This window comes from Microchirus variegatus, assembly GCF_963457635.1.
Source record: "Microchirus variegatus genome assembly, chromosome: 2".
Lineage (NCBI taxonomy): Eukaryota > Metazoa > Chordata > Actinopteri > Pleuronectiformes > Soleidae > Microchirus > Microchirus variegatus.
This window is the reverse complement of record NC_139803.1, coordinates 21630699-21650520: the sequence shown is the minus strand read 5'-3', so window position 1 is coordinate 21650520 and position 19822 is coordinate 21630699. Positions and strand designations below refer to the sequence as shown.

General features: G+C 43.0%; 3 protein-coding genes across 3 annotated transcripts; 1 reads left to right on the top strand and 2 right to left on the bottom strand.

The window, feature by feature from the left end:
• Window positions 1–583: 583 nt before the first annotated feature.
• On the bottom strand, window positions 584–10896 carry efs (embryonal Fyn-associated substrate). The gene is made up of 7 exons (XM_083910097.1): window positions 10783–10896; window positions 7401–8708; window positions 7155–7274; window positions 3524–4462; window positions 3141–3212; window positions 1169–1426; window positions 584–838 (listed from the first exon to the last, which is right to left on the bottom strand). Exons 1-7 carry the CDS (start codon window positions 10792–10794, stop codon window positions 653–655), a joined length of 2895 nt encoding a protein of 964 aa, XP_083766223.1. The 5' UTR covers window positions 10795–10896; the 3' UTR covers window positions 584–652.
• dhrs4 (dehydrogenase/reductase (SDR family) member 4) lies at window positions 7888–18028 on the top strand. Its single transcript, XM_083910098.1, has 10 exons — window positions 7888–7956; window positions 11993–12071; window positions 12288–12403; window positions 12553–12730; window positions 14813–14914; window positions 15019–15089; window positions 15181–15232; window positions 15658–15792; window positions 16006–16061; window positions 16947–18028. Exons 3-10 carry the CDS (start codon window positions 12291–12293, stop codon window positions 17059–17061), a joined length of 822 nt encoding a protein of 273 aa, XP_083766224.1. The 5' UTR covers window positions 7888–7956; window positions 11993–12071; window positions 12288–12290; the 3' UTR covers window positions 17062–18028.
• On the bottom strand, window positions 17858–19818 carry LOC310944337 (uncharacterized protein; the record flags this gene model as incomplete). The annotated part of the gene is made up of 4 exons (XM_083910099.1): window positions 19394–19818; window positions 18588–18634; window positions 18414–18493; window positions 17858–17977 (listed from the first exon to the last, which is right to left on the bottom strand). The coding sequence occupies exons 1-4, from the start codon at window positions 19771–19773 to the stop codon at window positions 17858–17860; spliced, it is 627 nt and encodes a 208-aa protein (XP_083766225.1). The 5' UTR covers window positions 19774–19818.
• Window positions 19819–19822: the final 4 nt, after the last annotated feature.

The window sequence follows — 19822 nt, the reverse complement described above, 5'->3', positions numbered from 1 at the left end:
GTACCTTTCTGTGCAAAGGGGAAATTGACACTACAAAACACAACACACACAAAGGAAAATGTCCTGCTCCACATCCTCTTCTACAATTTTTAGCCCCAAAGACTTGCTGTGCTGCCTCAACGGCTTCTGAATGAAAATCACAAAAGGCCTTTCAGGTATCAGAGCAAAAACGGGGACAGAAACAGGATGTAAGGTGTCCTACTGTGCTATTTCTGAAATATGTGGGATGGCTAAATAAATAGAGGAAGGAAGGACACATGGCTATCGCGTGTGTGTGTGTGTTGGGGAGGGGGGATACAGCAAACATAATAAGTAAAGCTCCCAAAATAAGCAGTCTGCATGGACAATCAAAGCCTTAGTGGGGCCTCAAATAGTCAATAAGTTAACACTCAAAAAAAGACAGGTGTGCTCAGCATCAAAGCACAGAGGTCAGAATATAAACAAAGGAAAACCAGCACACAATTTTAAGGACAGAACCAGCATAGTCCAAACCCAGTTAAGTCACAGCTGCAGCAAGGATAAACGCTTACTTCAGGATTCAACTTCACTTACACCAATCCCATTCAAAAGGTACCAACAAATAAGGCATTTGAGAAAGACAGAAAATATATGTGTGTAGTGTATAGAAATTTACATAAGGAGATAAGAAATATCATGAAGATATTTCTGCCAGCCGCTGGAGCAGAGTGGAGAAGCCGGCCGCCTGCTGGGAGAGCTCAGCGACGCGGTCCACCATCTCCTGAGTGGCTGATACTGAGGGGTAGTTTTGTGCAGCTCCCTTTGTTGCCACCACGACCGCCTTCAAGGCCTGGCAGAGTCGGCCACCTGAGGTTGTGATCTGAGGAAGAAATAAACAAAAAGGCATTTGTTAAGTTTCATAAATGTCACTTTTTATACTTTTCTTGAGAATCTGCTATGGTACATTTGGACAAACGTGCACGGAGCTTTCTCTACATGCTTCTGCAAACAAATATAAAGCAAACATACAGGAGAAATCTAAAGGACCTTTTTAAGTCCAGGTGGGAAAGATCATGAAGACAGCAATAATTGATGTTGATGAATGATTCATCCATTACTGAATTAATTGTCAACTATTCTGATAATCAATTAATTAATGAATTTGGATAAAGGGGATAAAGACAGTATATATATATGAAAAAAAAGATACCTTGGTTCGGAGGTCAGCGGAAGTGAGGAGGCGGGAGAGAGTGTCCCCAATGAAGACCAGTTTGTGCGCAGTCACGATGAGACTCTTTCCTCGTGCGACAAATATGCGGGGGGGCTGGTTCCCCTGCACGCTGCCGAAGAGCACGTCGATGGCATCGGCCAGGCAGGAGAGGTGAGCGAGGCTCTGAGACGAGTAGAAGGACAGCAGCTCCGAATCCTCCAGAGAGAGGGACACCGGCAGAGGAGGGGAAGGGGTCAACTGCACATGGAAAAATATGCATTTAGTATTATGAGAGAAAATTCAAGAAACACTGGTAAGAGTTGCTTAAACGTAAGAATTTAAAAGCAAGTTGAGTTGAAAATCATAAATCGTGTCTTTATGAACTGAACTTTTAGATATTTGTTTGACTAATTCAACTCTTAAGCTTCAGAATTTGCAGGAGTTCAAGTTTGGTTGCCCTCTCCGATTCATACAGGCTGTGAATGAGTGTCAGTGCAGATGAATAAACCAGGGTGAGACAGACGTGGCAGAATGTTTTTTTTTCTCACCACGTCTGAGCAGCTGAAGCTTCATTTTATTTATTTCACTTCCTGACTAAATGATTAATAATTAAGCAGTCTTTTTCCCAAAGTTGCATTCTATTTGATGTTGTTTTTTTCAGTTGCATGAGCCACAACACAAATATCAGTGGTGATACTTTTGCAGACATTGCAACATTTATATGCACTATTGATTTCTTCTGCTTCTAATATTTTCTGACAGGCTGTACACTCAGAGGTTTAATGCCATCCCCACAGGACAAATATACATTTATTAAATTTATATTCTTCCATATTAAACCAGCTGCATGAAGAAATGCTAAACTGCCTCAATAGCAAGATGAATGCCCCAGGTCAGTCAGTTCAATAAGAAACTATTGCCTTACTGATTTGAATCAACAACGGCACAGACCATGAACCTTTACTTTAACATCATTGAAAACCACTTGACAAACTTATGAAATTCAAGCTTTATTTATACAGGTAATCTCATTGAGGCCCAATGCCTCATTCAAAAGAGAGACCTGCTGTTTCACTTCCTTGGCCAATGCAGTTTATCAGACATTTAATTTCCTTTAACTCCTGAGAGTCCAGGCAGCCATCCACATAAATATTATATTACAGTCCAACTCTGAAGAGGCAGCATAGGATTTCAACAACCAGGTCAGGGCGGGCCCTTGATTTCCCACCCTTCAATGCCATCAGAGCAGCTACAGAGACGATCAGATTATAGCAGCTAGTAGATCTGACCTCTCTCCTCAACCCATAGCATATATAAATGATAGAAAATTCTATAAGAATGACACTATACAATTAGATAATTTACCAAAATCATTCTGGAGTCAACTCTCGTATAAATAAGCTTGACCAAGTCTGCTACTAAACATTAAGTCACTTATATACAGTATGTGACTGTTAAGGGAATGACTGTGTCTTTCTTTCACCCATTGTCCTGCAGCCTCCATTCAATGTAAGGAAATATTGTTAAAGATTCACAAGTGATCTCTTGTTACTCCGGTCAGTGGCATGAGCAAGAAATCTAGCAAGGAGCAGAAGAATCTGCAGGCTGAGTGGTAACAAGACATGACCTCAGTCTGAAGCAACAGTAAACAGAAGAACAGCATAAACACCTTCTGTCAATGTCAGATTCATGGGTCAAAAAGCCATAAAACATGTAAACATGGTGAACTTGGTTTTTGGGGTTGAGATGGCTTTAGACAAGATCATAAGCCAAAGCTGGGTTAATGAGTCAATAGTAAACAAAGAGCACAGTGAACGCACACACAGGAGTCTAGACAGATAACTCATTGATCGACTGTGTTTTTGGTACTGAGAAAAATGGGAAATAAAAAAAAACGAATGTAAAAAGAAATTGAAGTTAAATGACGTGAACAAAATGTGTTGAGGTAAAAATACAGAGGGAAAACACTCACCCTTGGTTCTGTGGCAATGCTTTGTATTTGTCCGTTTTCGGCCATGACATCAGAATGTGGGTCAGGTTTGCCCTGTGTGGGAAAGAAAACATGTTTTCAGGCATGTTTAATGATATGTTTGCAGTTCATGTCGGATTCTATTCTCGCAAGTAACAGGTAATCACTATCGAAAATTCAAGGAAATAATGTTTCGAACCATGAAAACATCAGAACATTAGATTTTAAACTGTGTCTTTGCCCCATTCTTAAACAATTAATGGATTTTCTTAACTTAATTTGCTTTAATGTTGATCCAGATACATATTTTTGTCTTGTTAAATTGTTTAAAACCTAAATGGCAAAAAAATCCAGACAAAAAAATTCATGCCTACATGAAAACTGACCTGCAGTTTGACATATCCAACACTGTCTCCAGTGGGAACTGGAGCAGGAATCGGAGTCAAGCCGATACCAGCGTACTCGTTGCTGGGATCGTCTTCTCCGTTAACAGGTCCCACTGTGAGAGTCACAGTTGATGGAGCAGGAGGCAAAGGGAAGGCAGGCTGAGGGGTTGGAGGCAGGGGTCTCTCCTGGATCCAGCTGCCTTTACGAGAGCCCATGCCACCTCCAGATGACTTCCCATCGGGTACTGGGAGAGCAGGCAACGGCCTGCGGGACAGGGATTCTTGGGAAGGCAGACGAGGTCGTCCCTGAGCCTGCAGAAGGAGAGCGCTCTCCTCAAGGGACCGCTGAATCAGCGACAAGAGCCCCTCAGACGGAGGAGCGCTGCCGATAGCGGATAACGCCGGCAGCAGATCTGATAGACGAGCCCAAGCCTGTTGAAGAGGTGGAGGTGGGTCACCTGGATGACTGGCTTTCCATGTGGACAGGATTTCAGCCAATGAGGTGGCCAAGTCACGTGACGACAGAGACGAGGCCGGGCCGGAGGATGTGCTCAGCACTGAGTGGACCAGACTGGAAAGGTTAGCTCTCCACTGCACATCTCCTGAACCATTACTCGAACAAGACAGGCGGCGAGTGGACGTGGAGGAGGATGAGGAGGAGTGAGGGAGGACTTCAATAGTCAAAGCAGGCATGTCATAGATGCCACAGTCGGGCTCAGACAAGTCTTGGTTATGATCTCCACCGCTGGTTCGTTTCTCAGGTCCGGTAACACAATAACCAACATGGGCAACGTCCTCAACACAGAGGCTGGTGATGGACTCTCCTGGTCCCAAAGGCACACCTGGAAGAGTGGGGACGCTGTAGACTTCATCGTCAATCTCATCAGGCTGAACATCAGCTGCTGACACATTCAGGGTGATGGTGGGGACATCATAGACCTAGAATAGGGGCAGCAAAGAAGATATGTTTTGATGTTTTGTCTTCTCTACCTTATGACTGGGCAGAGGAAAGATCATTTCTATATCATTAGCACTACAGTAGATCATGAGAAATGGTGCTGTTGAGGCAAACTTCATCACAAATACAGTAAGTACACAAATTTTACCTTGAGCATTTGGAAAAATTAGACCATTGTTCACCTAAACTTATAATATCGGGACCCACTTATTTTGAAACCTGTTCTGTCTTTTTAATGCATGTTTACAGATCAATCTTATGTGAGGCTGGAAGAACTTCACCCTGTTTACTTGGCAACCCCAAAACAATCGTCTCCCGAGACCCAACTGTGGGTTGCAACACAGCCTCTGGGAACGATTCAGTACATTTCCATGCGCAGTTAATTGAAGCTTCTGTCGTTACTCAACTACACCACTCAGATGGTCTATAATCCTCGTCTCAACATACAAACCCAAGCAAGGAATTGATTTATTGAATGAAGTGTGTCCGATTCTACTAATAGGTGGCGAAATGCCTCCATTCAGCCTGTTTGTATTAGGTGTTTTTTGCTGATCCATTATGTCACTGACCAAAAAAAGCTGGCAGCTAGTTGGTATCATGTCGAGCATCATTCCACATCTTTCATGTCCTTGTCAGTCCAAAAACCTGCATATCCCATTATTTTCCGGTTAAAGTCTGATGGCAGGGAGTGTGGAACATGTGCAAAAGATTTAAGCCAGTTTGGGTCCTGCTGAATGTAAACATGCAATAGTAATTCCACTCCCAACCGCATTATCTGGGTGTGGTGTAGATCTGACTTTGAGAAATTCTATTCAGTACAATTTCAGATTGAGCTTTGTTTGGAGCAACACAATAATCCCCTTCTCGTAAATAACATACATCTTCTAAAGCCCCCCATGTGAACTGGGTGATCAGACTGAAACTGGTAAAGTGAAAACCAACTGAAAGCTGTTCGTAGATGCAACACAGATTCACTGACCACTAATGGCAGAGACACATTTGGACCATTTAACATTAAAGAGTAAAAGCAGCGACTCTGCAGTCCACATTCAGTAATTGTGGGCAAAGAGCAAAAAAAAAAATACCCAACAACTGGCAGTTGTTCCAGTAACATTAAAGGGGAGATCACTTGGGGAATAGAGTGACAGTGGTGGTGGTTTGGCCTTGGCACAGCCCTGACAGATGGGTGTGACTGGGAGAAAATAGAAGCAGCATTTGGACTGGATAGACGAGCTCCCACCACAGACTGAGACAGGTGTGGCCTCGCCTTACAGGGGGGCAGGGAGATCGGCCAATAGCAGAATGTGAGAAACTGTGACAGGATACATGATAGTCATCTGTACTTGTGGAATCACTTCACTTGTTCAGACATGATTCCAACGCTAGTTTTGTCACAATTCCCATCTTGTTACTCAGGATTTCCTACTTTGTAATTATAATAAATGAAATGGAGGACTGCAATTACACATGTAGGTAATGTCTGCAAACAAATTAAAACAAAATGCCAATTCGCCAGTTTAAGGTTTAACCCAATAAGACTGCAAAAATAAAAATAATATATGTATCTTACTGCAAAAAAAAAAAAAAAAATATATATATATATATATATATATATATATATATATATATATATATATATATATATATACACACACACACACTGAACACTTGAGCAATTACTTATTTTAAGCTACTGTTTCGACTCGTACATCAACAGTGAACCAAATCCACAGCACAAAACTGAATTATTCAGAGATTAATTTTGACACCAAACGTGACACTATTAAGCGAATCAATTCAGCATGTGGTGATGAGGGGCTGTATCAACAGAAAAAAGGAAATATATATCGGAGTATGGTCAATGCTGGAGAAGAGCATCTTTTCAGAGGGTTTTTTCCACATACAATTGGTGTTTTGGGAGCCCTAAAATGCTATTTTTGGATACCACCACCCTTGAGTTCTGTGTATACAACCAATGCGCAGTTTGCTTTTGCATTTGTCGTTTGTTTGGTCTATGTGCTTTATGTTAACTTTTATATTCTTTCCTTATTCACCCCCCTGGTTTGGTCCATTCTGTTTCTGTGATTGTATACATTGTATACATGTTTACCTGTTAAAATAAAATGCACACAGGGGCTTATGCACATGCTCCACGTCATCTTATCCCTTTCTTGGGACATTTCTGTGGCAGTGTTACCTACGAGTAAACCTTCTAAGAACAAAAAAGAAAACGGTCGTATAGCTCTGTTTTGATGAAGATAAGGCCAGAACTTTTCAGGCTATGTCACAGCTTCAGGACTAACTTAATGGGGAAGGTCGTGTTTGTTAATTAACAATCCCAGCTGTGTGGTTTTCCTTACTTTTAATCTGACTTCATCATCAACATACATTCCAATTGGTTAGATGTTATAGCAGCGTGCCAGCTGGAAAACACTAAAAACCACAGTAACACTCAGTGAAACTGCATCGCTGATGTGAAAGCTGCATTGACTGGATAAAGGTTTTAAAAAAATGTTATTCATGTGTGAATAAATTACACACAAAAATGTGTGTGGTTTGTAAAGGCCTTGACAATAAGGGCAACAAACAAGACACAGCATTTCTGAAAGAGAACTAATGTTCACAACAGATGGTTTTAAGTGAGACACGGCAAACATGCAAAGATATCTGTACCTCTGTCTCAGAGTCAGCTTGTGGTGGGACACTGCGAGGGGTGTCATAGATGCCGTCATCGTCACCAAGGGAAGACAGGATGGGACGCTGCCATCTGCCACTGGGAGGAGTGTCATACACCTACATGGTCAACAAATACATGCATTACTATTATTACTGCAGGCCTTCTCAACCATGATTTGCCATAACATTGTGATCAAACTATTTTTGAAGCAATAAAACTATTGTAACTCAGCGAACACATACCAGGTCATCAACAGAATCAAAGCAGTCCTCTTTTCCTCCTTTTTTGTTGTGCACATTCATGGTTTTCTCCAGCCCATTATTCATCCTTTCCTCCCTACTCAGAGGAGTTTCCTTCTGTTTATCCTCTTCCTGCTGCAGACTTGCAGAATTTGTCTGAGCGCCAAGTTTGGGAGCAGAGTTGGAATCGGCTGATGATGATTGCATTGCTTGTTGTGCATCTTTTCGGGTGACTCCCCTCACCGGCGGTGCGGGTGGAGGTGGCTTGCGGATAAAGTTTGGTGACCCTGGAACCCTGATATGCCCTGCTCTGACCAGCAAAGGCGATCCCTGGTGACAGGCGATGCCGGGTTTGCCTCTGGCCACAGCAGGGTTAAGTCTGGGAGATGCTTGAGCTGGGGATAACTGAGCTGGGTGCTGGTGGGCCAAAACAGTGGCTGGAGTCCTGTGAAGGTTTGCCCCCACAGCTGTGGGTGTTTGGTACATTGCAGGGGAGTCGTGACTCACTTTGGACTGGGGCGTACCATTGACCGCAGAGGGGCCATTACAGCAGACGGAGGTAGGCAAAACTCCGGTAGGGGATTGGTAAACTTCATCACCTGCGAGTGGTGTACCTTTGGGTACCAAGTAACAGTCATCCGAGTGTCCTGTTAGTGTTTCTCTAGGAACCAGATATGTAGTGTCCTCTGGCTCATCAGCTGACCTTTGTGCTCCACTGGGGGAGAGGTAGACAGACTCTTGAGCCATTACAGCTCCTGGTTGTCTGGCAAGCTGAGCTGTTGATGCTTGTAACGGACTGACGGGAGTCTGATAGAGCATTCCCGTAATTTCTGTACCTCTTCCCCTCAAAGAAGGCGAGCGTGGACGTCCTGCCACTCCAATATCCCAGTCAGGTCTGGGCCGGGTGCCAGAGCTGGAGTGAGAACGTGGACGCCCACCCTCGACTCTGCGGAGCTCTCCAGGCCTTAATGCGCCTCGGCCTTCACCTGCCACTGGCGGAGAGCAATACACGCCATCTATGTCCTCTGCACTGTTGCTGACAGTAGATCGAGTCAGAGGGGAGCCGGGTGATATGTAAACAGAGTTCTCGCCAGAGCCACGGCGAGCATCTGAGCCTGGGGGCGGGGCAGTCTGAAGAAGACGAAGGCGGTTGGCAGGAGCGATGCCCTGTCTTCCATGGAGAGAACAGAGCCACCAGCCAGGCCCACCGCCCTGCTCCTGTTCAAGCACCATCAGGATGTCACCTTTCCGGAAAGCCAGCTCCTCCGGGCTCTCTGCCGTGTTGTCAAACAGTGCTTTTGCTAAAACCGTCTAAAAGGAGCAGGGAGACAAGAGGAGAAATCATGAACCACCCATTGACTAATTCACACACTCACACAAAATAGCCATTTAAAGTAGGCTTTTAATCAACAGACAAAATGTAGCGTCTCTAATCTGAGCACAACAAACAAACAAATCCATTGACATAGCAATACCAAGGAGGCTGTATATAAAAAGGACGATTGTTTAGGGTTGTTGAATGAAGAGTGAATAGGACTGTATGGGGAAGATCTCGTAGAATGTCCGAGCAACTGACGACAGGATGGAAGAGGGTTTAAAATGTAAAAATCATCATCATGATTATCTCAAAATTCACTAGTGTGGCAGTAATCAGGAAGCATGGATGAAAAAGGGGGCACACTGAGGGAGGATCAATGACCAAATGGACAACAGGGGCTTAATGGTAATGAGGGTGATGAGAGGGGGGAGGGGATGAGAGGCACATCTGTCCCTTGCTGTTTAGAGTTTAATTGCCAACCCAAAGCCAGAGAGTCAAGCCCCCTTTCATTCTCTAAAGAAACCCCCTTGGGAACACTGGGCTCAGTTGTGCCATGTGGGACCCCCAATAAAACTGTAATGGAGTCGTTGAGAATCCAGATAAAATATTGAAATCCGGTGAGATAGGAACATAAAACAATGTGAATTATACTAATGTTATGCACTGCCGAAAAGTGCCTTTTAGCTAGACGGCCTTTTGTGTTCCAGGCTGTGGACCAATACGTCATCATACATTAGAGAGAACTCAACACATACTGATTGTCCAAGTGTCGATTTAAAAAATGTGGCCCAATGACACTCAAATATATAAAACTACACATCTCTGTACACTATTTCCACCATTAACTGTAGATACTGTGGTGGCAGGATTGTTTGGGTATGGTCCACATCCATTGCAGAGTTCTTTTGATGATTACAGATGTTAAATGCTTTTCCTGTTAAAATAAACGGAAATGTTAATGAGGCGATAACCTGTACAGAGGATAAATTAATTTTTTTTCCCCACTGAAAATCCAGAAACTATTATGTAATGTGTTTTTCGTAATTCATGGCAGGCCACGTAAGGACAGAGGCAGGAAGATGTAGGTCATGTTGGTCATGTTGGTCTGGTCAACATCACACAGAGGGAATAAATATGAGAAAGCGAACATCACAAAAGAGAGTCTAATCAGATTAACTAACCAACTAACCGCATTTGGCAAAGGGGAAGCTACATCCCATTGGATGAGATTCACGATCAGTCCCAAAAAAATCGAGGTAGGAGAGACTTCTCATTTTAACAGTGCGAATTAACAATGTTTTGGGAATGCAGCAGGATGTCTGACCCTCCAAATGAAAGAATCTGAAGAGAGGGGAAGTATCTGTGTGCATACAGACAGCTGTTCCAAGTGTATTCTGACAAAGTACTAGCCAGAAGTTCAAAATATTGTGGCCATGTTTCCAATGTAACCATCTCTCTTGTCTCAAGACAACTACAGTATACGTTGCAGCGTTCCACTCTACCTTTATTACAATCTTGCTCCTGCTTTATGTTTTGTAATAATGCCGTTGCTTTACATGGAAACTGAACACATGCTCTATATTGTAAATACAGTCTTGTTGAATGTTTCTGTGTGTGCTAATTCTTGCATGTGCTTACTAATATTATATTGTCCTGCTGCTTCTTTTCTTTCTTTTTTAAATTTATTATGTCACTTTGGCTCAAACAGGTTGCAGCTCAAAGTTATTTTCATCACAGATTAAACTTTTCCCATGATCACTCAATTGGTCACTGTGTTTAGTAAAGAGGCTGAAAACCAGAAAACAAATTTTATTTCTGGGAAAAAAAACACTTGAATGTATTATCATTTATATTACTGGTTTATTTTTTATTCTAACCCTAGTTTGAATAGAGTCTATTTTCACATTGTATCCTAAACTACAGATAAAAACACAAGCCTTTTAGCCAACTCTTTCACAATGTTTAATTACATTCAAGAAATCTGGCCACGTGTGCCCTTCGTTAATGAAGGATGCTACATCAATTCATGCAAGAATCATTAATCAAATAAACAAATACTGTACTCACGGAGACAGACATTATGGCGAGATTATTGGTCAAGTCTCAGAGAAACTAGAACTCAAGGGTCCTGGTCAATCGGGCTCGTCCATCTAGATGTGCAGTGTGTCTCTTGGAGGTGCCGGTCACCAGAGAAAATCCGTGCCGCCGAGGCACAGCTGTGTCTGGGTAGGACTCATCCTAGAATCCGATTGCCTCGTCGTCCGCCGTCGTCATATGGATCCTGCAATCGACGCGGAAACGCTTTATCACATTTGTTTCGCAACTCATTTTCAACACACCGAGACTCGTGGGAAATGAAAAAAGCAGCAGCAGCAGCTACACCACCTGTCTATGCTTTCCACGCCCAGCTACGTTAAAATGCTGCCCGTTCAGAGTGCTAACGTAAGCTTTAGCATCGTAGATAAATGAGAGGTGCGCTCTCGTCAGCAAACCATATAAAACATAAGTGCGTGTGTAACAACACGAACAGTTTGCATGATACATTATGCAAAAAAAAAAAAATACTACAAGAATGTGAAATATGTTGCCCCGGCCTGGCATGGTATCGTTGACGTAAGCTAACGCTGCTTATCTGCATCGTCTTTCGCAGCTAATGCTAACATATAGTTCAAAACAACAATAGCACCGCCGGGTAAAACTACTAAAGCATATTTGTGCACTGAGCCAACATTAGCACCAAAAAGCCAGATATGTACAACAATTACCTTGCGTTTTCTTTATCGCGATAAACTTCGTTATCGGCGCACACTGTAAGCCGTGAAATCACTTTTATTCAAGCGTGAAAATCTGTGGCCATCGACGTTCAATCATCTTCGACGATGACAACAAAATGATCCCCGCCTCCTTGGACGTTCACGCTGCCCGCTGATCTACAAGCGCAGCGTGTGTGTTAATGCCATGCTGTAAGGGAAGGGTAGACCCATCCAGTACAATGAGAAGTCAGCGCAGCCAATCGCGGCTCATGGCACACCGCGTTTGTGATTGGCTCGTTCTTTTTGTGTTGCGTTTGTGTACGATACAATCGTGTCGTTCATTACGGAACTACACAGTAAATTCTGAAAACTAAAACTAAACACCACACACAGATACTATAATTAGTCGCTAAAACACATTTTTAGAATTAACTCAGTCAAGTCTAATCGACATTTCATTGAATGTGTCTGTTGCATTTAATCAAACACGAGTGAGTGTTTAACGGAGACTTTTATTTTGACAGAGAGACTCTTACTCTTACCGGATCCGTCTGTAACCCAGAGTCCAAACACGTCCGTGTTGAAGTTTGCACTTATTCAAAGGTGAGTTTATTCTCCTACTCGTATTTTTACACAATCACATGTCACATCGTAGCGTACCATTTGCACAAACTCGAATGATTGATAGACAAAACTGTTTTTCAAAATAATACCCTCTTGATTCATTATATTACATTGCTGCCATACAGCTCAAGTGACTTTTGCCCTCCTTACTATCACGGTGTTTTCATAAACTCAGCGGCTGTTGTCTGTTCTCAGGTAATGTGGAGAAGTGCTTTCAGGTGCCTTAGGACCAACTGTGTGGCTGGTCAAAGAAGTATGTCTCAAAGCAGCCTTTCTGGAAAGGTAGCTATAGTTACTGCTTCCACAGAAGGGTAAGAATCTTATTCTTGTTACTTCTATTAGTTGTCTGTAGATTAGTTACACATCTGCTTCAGTCTATGATATATTTGAAAGCGAAGAACCATATTCTTATTGTTCTTATTGTACAGTGTGTAATTTTTACTCCTCTCCACCTCCTCAGAATTGGTCTGGCTACAGCCGAGTCCCTGGGAAAGAGAGGAGCTCATGTGGTGGTGAGCAGCCGACGACAGGCAAACGTGGACAGGGCTGTGGAGCAGCTCCAGAGCCAGAACATCCAAGTGACTGGGACCACCTGCAATGTTGGCAACAGAGAAGACCGGGAGAACCTGGTTAAATTGGTGAGCTCTTGACTCGAGGATCCACCTAAGTCTTTAAAGGGAGTCATTACTGTACATCAAGAAGAATAAAAGGAAATTGGACACATATCATAGTCTGACAGATATCAGATTTGGATTTCTGTTCTACAAGTGGTCTATCAATCAAAACAATAACAAAAGGCCTAGTTTGTTGATGCCAGGAAGCAGCGTGGGATCATGGGAATTGTCCTTGAGCTTTAGAGGCAGAACACATAGCAAACATCAGCGATTAGCCGTGATCCATTAGTGACAAATGCAGACAATCAAAATCACAGAATACTTTATATATTATTTAGGGAGGTTTTAATGCGAGGTTACAGCAAAGACAATAAAGAAGATGATATCATTAAAAGGCAACAAACGGTTTTCTTCAACAGAAATACAGATACCTATGGTTTTAGTGATGTAACTGCGCTACCCAACAACAAAAAACATTAGACTTGTTGTTTTTAGATATTTGAATGCAGAAATGTTACATATTATATCTTTATCTCAAGGGACTTTTCAATATTCACTGTTTTAAACCAATTATGATTTCAAATTGAAATTGTTCAGGCGTGTCAACCAGGACAGCCCTGCAGCATTGCTTGGCGGTTGGGGACAGTGCCTCTGGAATGGCAGACCGGGGTGGTGGTCCCTCTTTTTAAAAAGGGGGATCGGAGGGTGTGTTCCAACTATCGGGGGATCACACTCCTCAGCCTCCCGGGGAAAGTCTATTCCAGGGTACTGGAGAGGAGAGTTCGGCCGATAGTCGAACCTCGGATTCAAGAGGAACAATGCGGCTTTCGTCCTGGCCGTGGAACACTGGACCAGCTCTATACCTTTCGCAGGGTGCTCGAGGGTTCATGGGAGTTTGCTCAACCAGTCCACATGTGTTTTGTGGACTTGGGGAAGGCTTTCGACCGTGTCCCTCGTGGCATTCTGTAGGGGGTGCTCCGGGAGTAGGGGTCGGGGGCCCTTTGTTAAGGGCCGTGCGGTCCCTGTACGACCGGAGCAGGAGCTTGGTTCGCATCGCCGGCAGTAAGTCAGACTTGTTCCCAGTGCATGTCGGACTCCGGCAGGGCTGCCCTTTGTCACCGGTTCTGTTCATTATTTTTATGGACAGAATTTCTAGGCACAGCCGGGGACCGGAAGGGGTCCAGTTTGGGAGTGGCTGGATTCCATCTCTGCTCTTTGCAGATGATGTGGTCTTGATGGCTCCTACGAACCAGGAACTCCAGAATGCGCTGGGGCGGTTTGCAGCCGAGTGTGAAGCGGCGGGGATGAGAATCAGCACCTCTAAGTCCGAGGCCATGGTTCTCGACCGGAAAAAGGTGGCTTGCTCCCTCCTGGTCAGTGGAGAGATCCTGCCTCAGGTGGAGGAGTTTAAGTATCTTGGGGTCTTGTTCACGAGTGAGGGAAGGATGGAGCGTGACATTGACAGGCGGATCGGTGCAGCGGCCGCAGTAATGCGGTCGTTGTATCGGTCCGTTGTGGTGAAGAAGGAGCTGAGCCGAAAGGCAAAGCTCTTGATTTACCGGTCAATCTACGTTCCTACCCTCACCTATGGTCATGAACTTTGGGTTATGACCGAAAGAACAAGATCCCGGATACAAGCGGCTGAAATGAGTTTTCTCCACAGGGTGGCGGAGTGCTCCCTAAGAGATAGGGTGAGGAGCTCTGTCACCCGGGAGGAACTCGGAGTAGAGCCGCTGCTCCTCCACATCGAGAGGAGCCAGCTGAGGTGGCTCGGGCATCTGTATCAGATGCCCCCTGGACGCCTCCCTCGGGAGGTGTTCCGGGCATGTCCCACCGGGAGGAGACCCAGAGGAAGACCCAGGACACGCTGGAGTGACTACGTCACCCGGCTGGCCTGGGAACGCCTTGGGGTCCCCCCGGAAGAGCTGGAGGAAGTGTCCTGCGAGAGGGAGGTCTGGGCGTCCCTTCTCAGACTGCTGCCCCCGCGACCTGGCCCCGGATAATCGGTGGAAAATGGATGGATGGATTGTTCAGGCGTCGCTTGCGTCCAATGGTTTAAATTACATTAACGATACCTCATCAGTGATTCCACTCTGTTTGGAACAGGCTGTGGAGAAGTGTGGAGGTGTCGACATCCTGGTGTCCAATGCTGCCGTCAACCCTTTCTATGGAAACATCATGGACTCCACTGAGGAAATCTGGGACAAGGTACATGGAGGCTCTGCGACTGTCTCTGTCGACATCCGTCTCCTCAATCATTAATCACTTGTGGGATTATTTACTTCATGAAAATCCACTGTTTTTACTTCCAGATCCTGTCTGTCAATGTGAAATCATCTTTCCTCATGACAAAGCTGGTGATGCCTCATATGCAAAAGAGGGGGTGAGTGACAAAATATTATAACAGCGAAATTCCATCCATCCAGACATTCAAGCCTATATGACTTCAAAATGCTTTGAATATTTTCTTTCAGAGGAGGAAATGTAGTGTTTGTATCATCTGTGGCTGGATACCAACCGATAAGGGTCAGTGACGTCAAGCATGTTTAAGATTCCATTGATAAATGACATGACTTGTATTATTCTTATTATATTGTGGATTAAAATTAAGTTAGTATTCAATAGCTTTAAAGGACTTTATATTATATTGTTGGGCTAGAGTGACCTAAGAAATAGCATTAATTTCATGAGCATTTAATTCAAATGTTTTTTTGCAGAAGTAATTAAATTTAACAGGTTCCTTGAATGCATCTTGAAGCTGCGACACACTAGATCCTGCAGAAGTGATGACATTTACCAGGGTCTTTGAATGAATCCCATTAGTGCAAAACACTGTAAATGTTGCATTATTTTCACGTTTCATGTGCTGGAGTTTAGAAAATTCAAATCGCATACATTTATGAAGAACATAAAGACATGTGACATGACGTTTTTGGTTTCTCTTCCTGCAGATTATTGGTCCTTACAGCGTTAGTAAGACGGCCTTGTTGGGTCTGACCCGAGCTCTGGCTCCTGAACTGGCCCAGAGTAACATAAGAGTCAACTGTGTGGCTCCTGGAGTTATTAAGACAAAGTTCAGCTCTTCAGTGAGGAGCACACACACACACACACACACACACACACACACACACACACACACACACACACACACACACACACACACACACACACACACACACACACACACACACACACACATCACTCATAATGGATCGTGTCCTTGTGTAGCCTTTTTACAAGTTGTGTTTTCTTTGTTAAATTACTCCCGCTGAGTGATATTCTGCATTGTTCTTTCCCAGTTATGGCAAAGCGAGGATTTCCTGGACGAGTTCAAAAAGCAGCTCAGCATTCAAAGGTACAGTTCATGCTCACGTGGAAGTTGGAACTCCAATTATGTGCCCTCTCCATGGATATGTGAGTCATTTATGAACGACAAATACAGGGAATATGTCCACCAAAATTAGCGCCGAATTGTGACTATTTTGATGATTTTGATTACTGTGTGATATTTGTAAAGATATGTGATGTTTTCCTCAGTCTGTAGCGTATGATGTGTATAGGTCAGGACAATATTTTATGGAAAATGGTCATTTGACACACATTTTGGCTTGGAAAAAAAAAAAGAAAAAGAATAACCGTGCAGCCTTAACCACAATAAATAAAATCTATAAATTATATTTAAAATCTAGAGAAAATGGCTTCTGCAGGAGAAAGTCAATATTTCACATGGCCACCTTTGTTACTGGAACTCTTGTGGTGGAGACTGTCTTGACAAGTTCCTTATAGCAATGTGGTAAATGACACCGGGCTTCTATTTTTAGGTTTTAGATTTAGCTTTCAGCTGTAGTCTTTCCTCTCCATCTCTCTCTCTGTGCAGCTAATCACATACTGCTTCTAAATTCAGGTCTGGACTCAAAAAATTATTGGAAAAATCCCAGGTGTCAGGTGTTTTTTTTCCCCAGAAGGAAACAGCTTGAATACGATATCTTGAGAATCCACATTGCTTACTGGTTTCTCTTAATTAGCCTTGCTAATACGTAGGAAGCTGGTCTTCTATATTGACAAGCTGTCAATGAGTTGTACTTATGTATGCATGTGTATGTAATTCTCAAGCATGGTGTTATTGACCTTTTCCACAACAGCCATTTTCAACAGGAAATAGTATAACATAGGTTTAAAAGTCACACTATATACTAAGTATTGCTTACAGCATTGCTTTTCACTTCTTTGCTCCCTTCAGAATTGGCGAGCCTAAGGAAATCGGTGAAGTGATCGCCTTCCTGTGCTCGGAGGAAGCTTCCTACATCACAGGAGAGACCATCACGGTCTCGGGAGGGATGGGCTGTCGACTCTGAGTCTCTGGCAACAACGCGAATAATACATGCACTTAACCGTGTGTCTCTGTGTGGATCGATTTTGTTTGTACTTTGATTACATCCACTCTGCTTCCTGCTCACAGCAGAATATGCTAGAACACGGTCACACTGACTAGTTAGTGAAGATTGAAGATGTAATTACACAAACAACAACATAAAAGGAGTTTATGATTTCATCCTTGTTGTTTTGAGTGCAGGATCATACACTTAAACTGTGTGGCAAGAGAAAAATCATTACGCTTTGCTGCAGCGTGATGGATTAAAGGGGAAAGATGCAGATTTTTCTCTTTACATTTATTTTACGACTAAATAATAGTTGAAGTCATTCATTCCCAAAGACTTCTAGGTATGGTTTATATTGTGAATTGTGTCGGAATGGTTTGTCAGTCGCCATAATAAATGTTTACTAATCACTATTTCACTCAGTTAAATTGACCTCCATTCATCTGGACAACTGAAACAAAGCATTATCCCTCACCTTAACCAGTTAATACCTAACCCTAATTAACCCTTAACAGAATATGACAGAATAATGTGCTAAAGGTTTTCTTCTTTAAAAAAAAGGGGGCTTGATATAATAGATATTGCTTCATCTTTATTTACAAAACTGTACACTAACATTTTTAAAATCACAAGTTTTACTTGTAAGACACCATCCATTATCAGTTATTTCATAATATCGAAGGTTAAAAAAAAAATTTGCGATCCATCCATGATGACGACATAAATCGATATAGGAGCTAAACTTAATATTGGGTGTGGAAAATTCCTTCCATCATCTGCGTTTAGTAAAAGCAGACAGCAAGTCCTTCCGCGGCATCCCCGGTTTCCAGAATTCCCTCAGAGTGGGAACGTAAGTGCCGTGTTTGGTCTTGTAGTAGCGCTTCATGAACAGCTGAGGGAGACAGACAGGGGAAGGCAAGTCAGTTTTGTGGGGCCTTTACTGATCAGGATTATTGAACCAATAAATATGACAATGATAATAATGGTTGTTTGTCTATGTATGTGGCCCTGTGATGGACTGGTGAACTGTTCATATCAGCTGAGGTTGGCACAGCACCTCATGTGGAGGATAAAGCAGTAGAAGATGGGTGGATGGACGTCAAGGGTTCAAAGTCGTGATGCTTTGGGATATACTGGCATTGTATGAAATGACTTGGTGTACAGGCATAACCGTGACTTGTGAACTCTCAAAGAATGGGAAAAACAATATGCAGGATAATAAATTAAGTTTAGCGGATTCACCGAGGCATCTAAAGCTGTTCCTTTTAAAACAGACACTACATTTCATCGTCTACGAGAAGACTGCTTTCTCGTTCGAGCCAACTTACCCTGCCCTTGAAGTTCTTTGTTGCCTCGTCCTCTGAATCAGCAACATAGTCCTCACCGTCTCCAGAAGAGGCCAGCGTCTCTGAAAATGACGGGGAAACAGTTAAACAACAGCATTTACAGGTGTTTTTTGTTTTGTTTTTGTTTTTCCACTTTAACATGGTGTATTAAATCACCTGTGTTGGCCTGTCGTTGAGAGCTGCGCGGTAATACGAGGCGATTTCTGCCAAGTAGAAACAACATAATTCAAATGTTAATTTGTAAATTGAAAAAATACACTGCTGAATTGTTTGAAAACTAGAAACGCTGAAATGCCGCTTAATAAAGGTAAGATCTGCAGCTCTAAAGATACACTACCATGTTTTTTGTGTTCATTGACATTTCAAATTTAGACTTACTTTAACATTTAAAAACATCAGCAGACCAGAATCTGTGTTTATTCATAATTTAATAACATTAATATTTACAAGAACCAAAGGCAGGAAACCCAGAGCACATGATGCAACGTAAAAAGCTTTTATCTTTTTTTAACCTTAAAGCTGCAGTGTGTAATGTTTAAATATAAACAAACGTCCAAACATTCAAACAAGTGCACACCATTGCTGATTAATTTCCCGGTGACATTCCTGCAGAATACAATTAATGTTCTATTGTTTCTGTTCATGAAAGAAGACATCAGGAGGCATAATAATAAACAACAACAAAAAAAATTCAGCAAATGTCACACACTGCGGCTTTTAAGTCTTGCTTTATAACTTGCGATTTTTCTGAGCTTTAAAGATTTAAAACACAATGGAGCCTTACCGCACGAGAGACTAAAACAAGATATGAACTGCCGCACTCAAACGCAAGTTTGTATGTTTCTTTTCTAAAATGTCTTGCAATTTTGTATTTGCCTTAAAACGATTAAACTGCGGCCTTCGTGATTTGCTAATTGAGCCGTTTCTAACTGCGATTTGCCACTTTGCAACATGTCCCTTACTCTTTATCATCCATGCCAGAAAGGTCAGAGTCAGGCTTCCCAAATCGCTTGCTCGTGGTCTTCTTCCTCCTCGGACTCTGCCGTCTATCATTCAAGGTTCCTCCTCCTTCTCCTCTGTCGCTCCTGCTCGCACTAATAAAAGTCACTGGCAGCTTTTTGACCAAGACTCTCGGCTGGCTGCTCAGGCAAGACACAAGAACGGAGCAGAGGGACGGATCGTCGGGCAGGTGGAGCGTTTTCAGGTCCAGCTGGGTCAAACAGTTGGCCAGGGACGCTCTGCTATTTAACTCCTCCTTTCTTACAGTTTCTGCTCCATCACCTTTACTTTTGTCCATCCTCTGTTTGACCCTGCTTATCCTCATTCTCCCAGATCTGCTCATGCCCAGTACCGATTCCTCCTCCTGTTCCGAGTCGCTTTGTCTTTTGTCC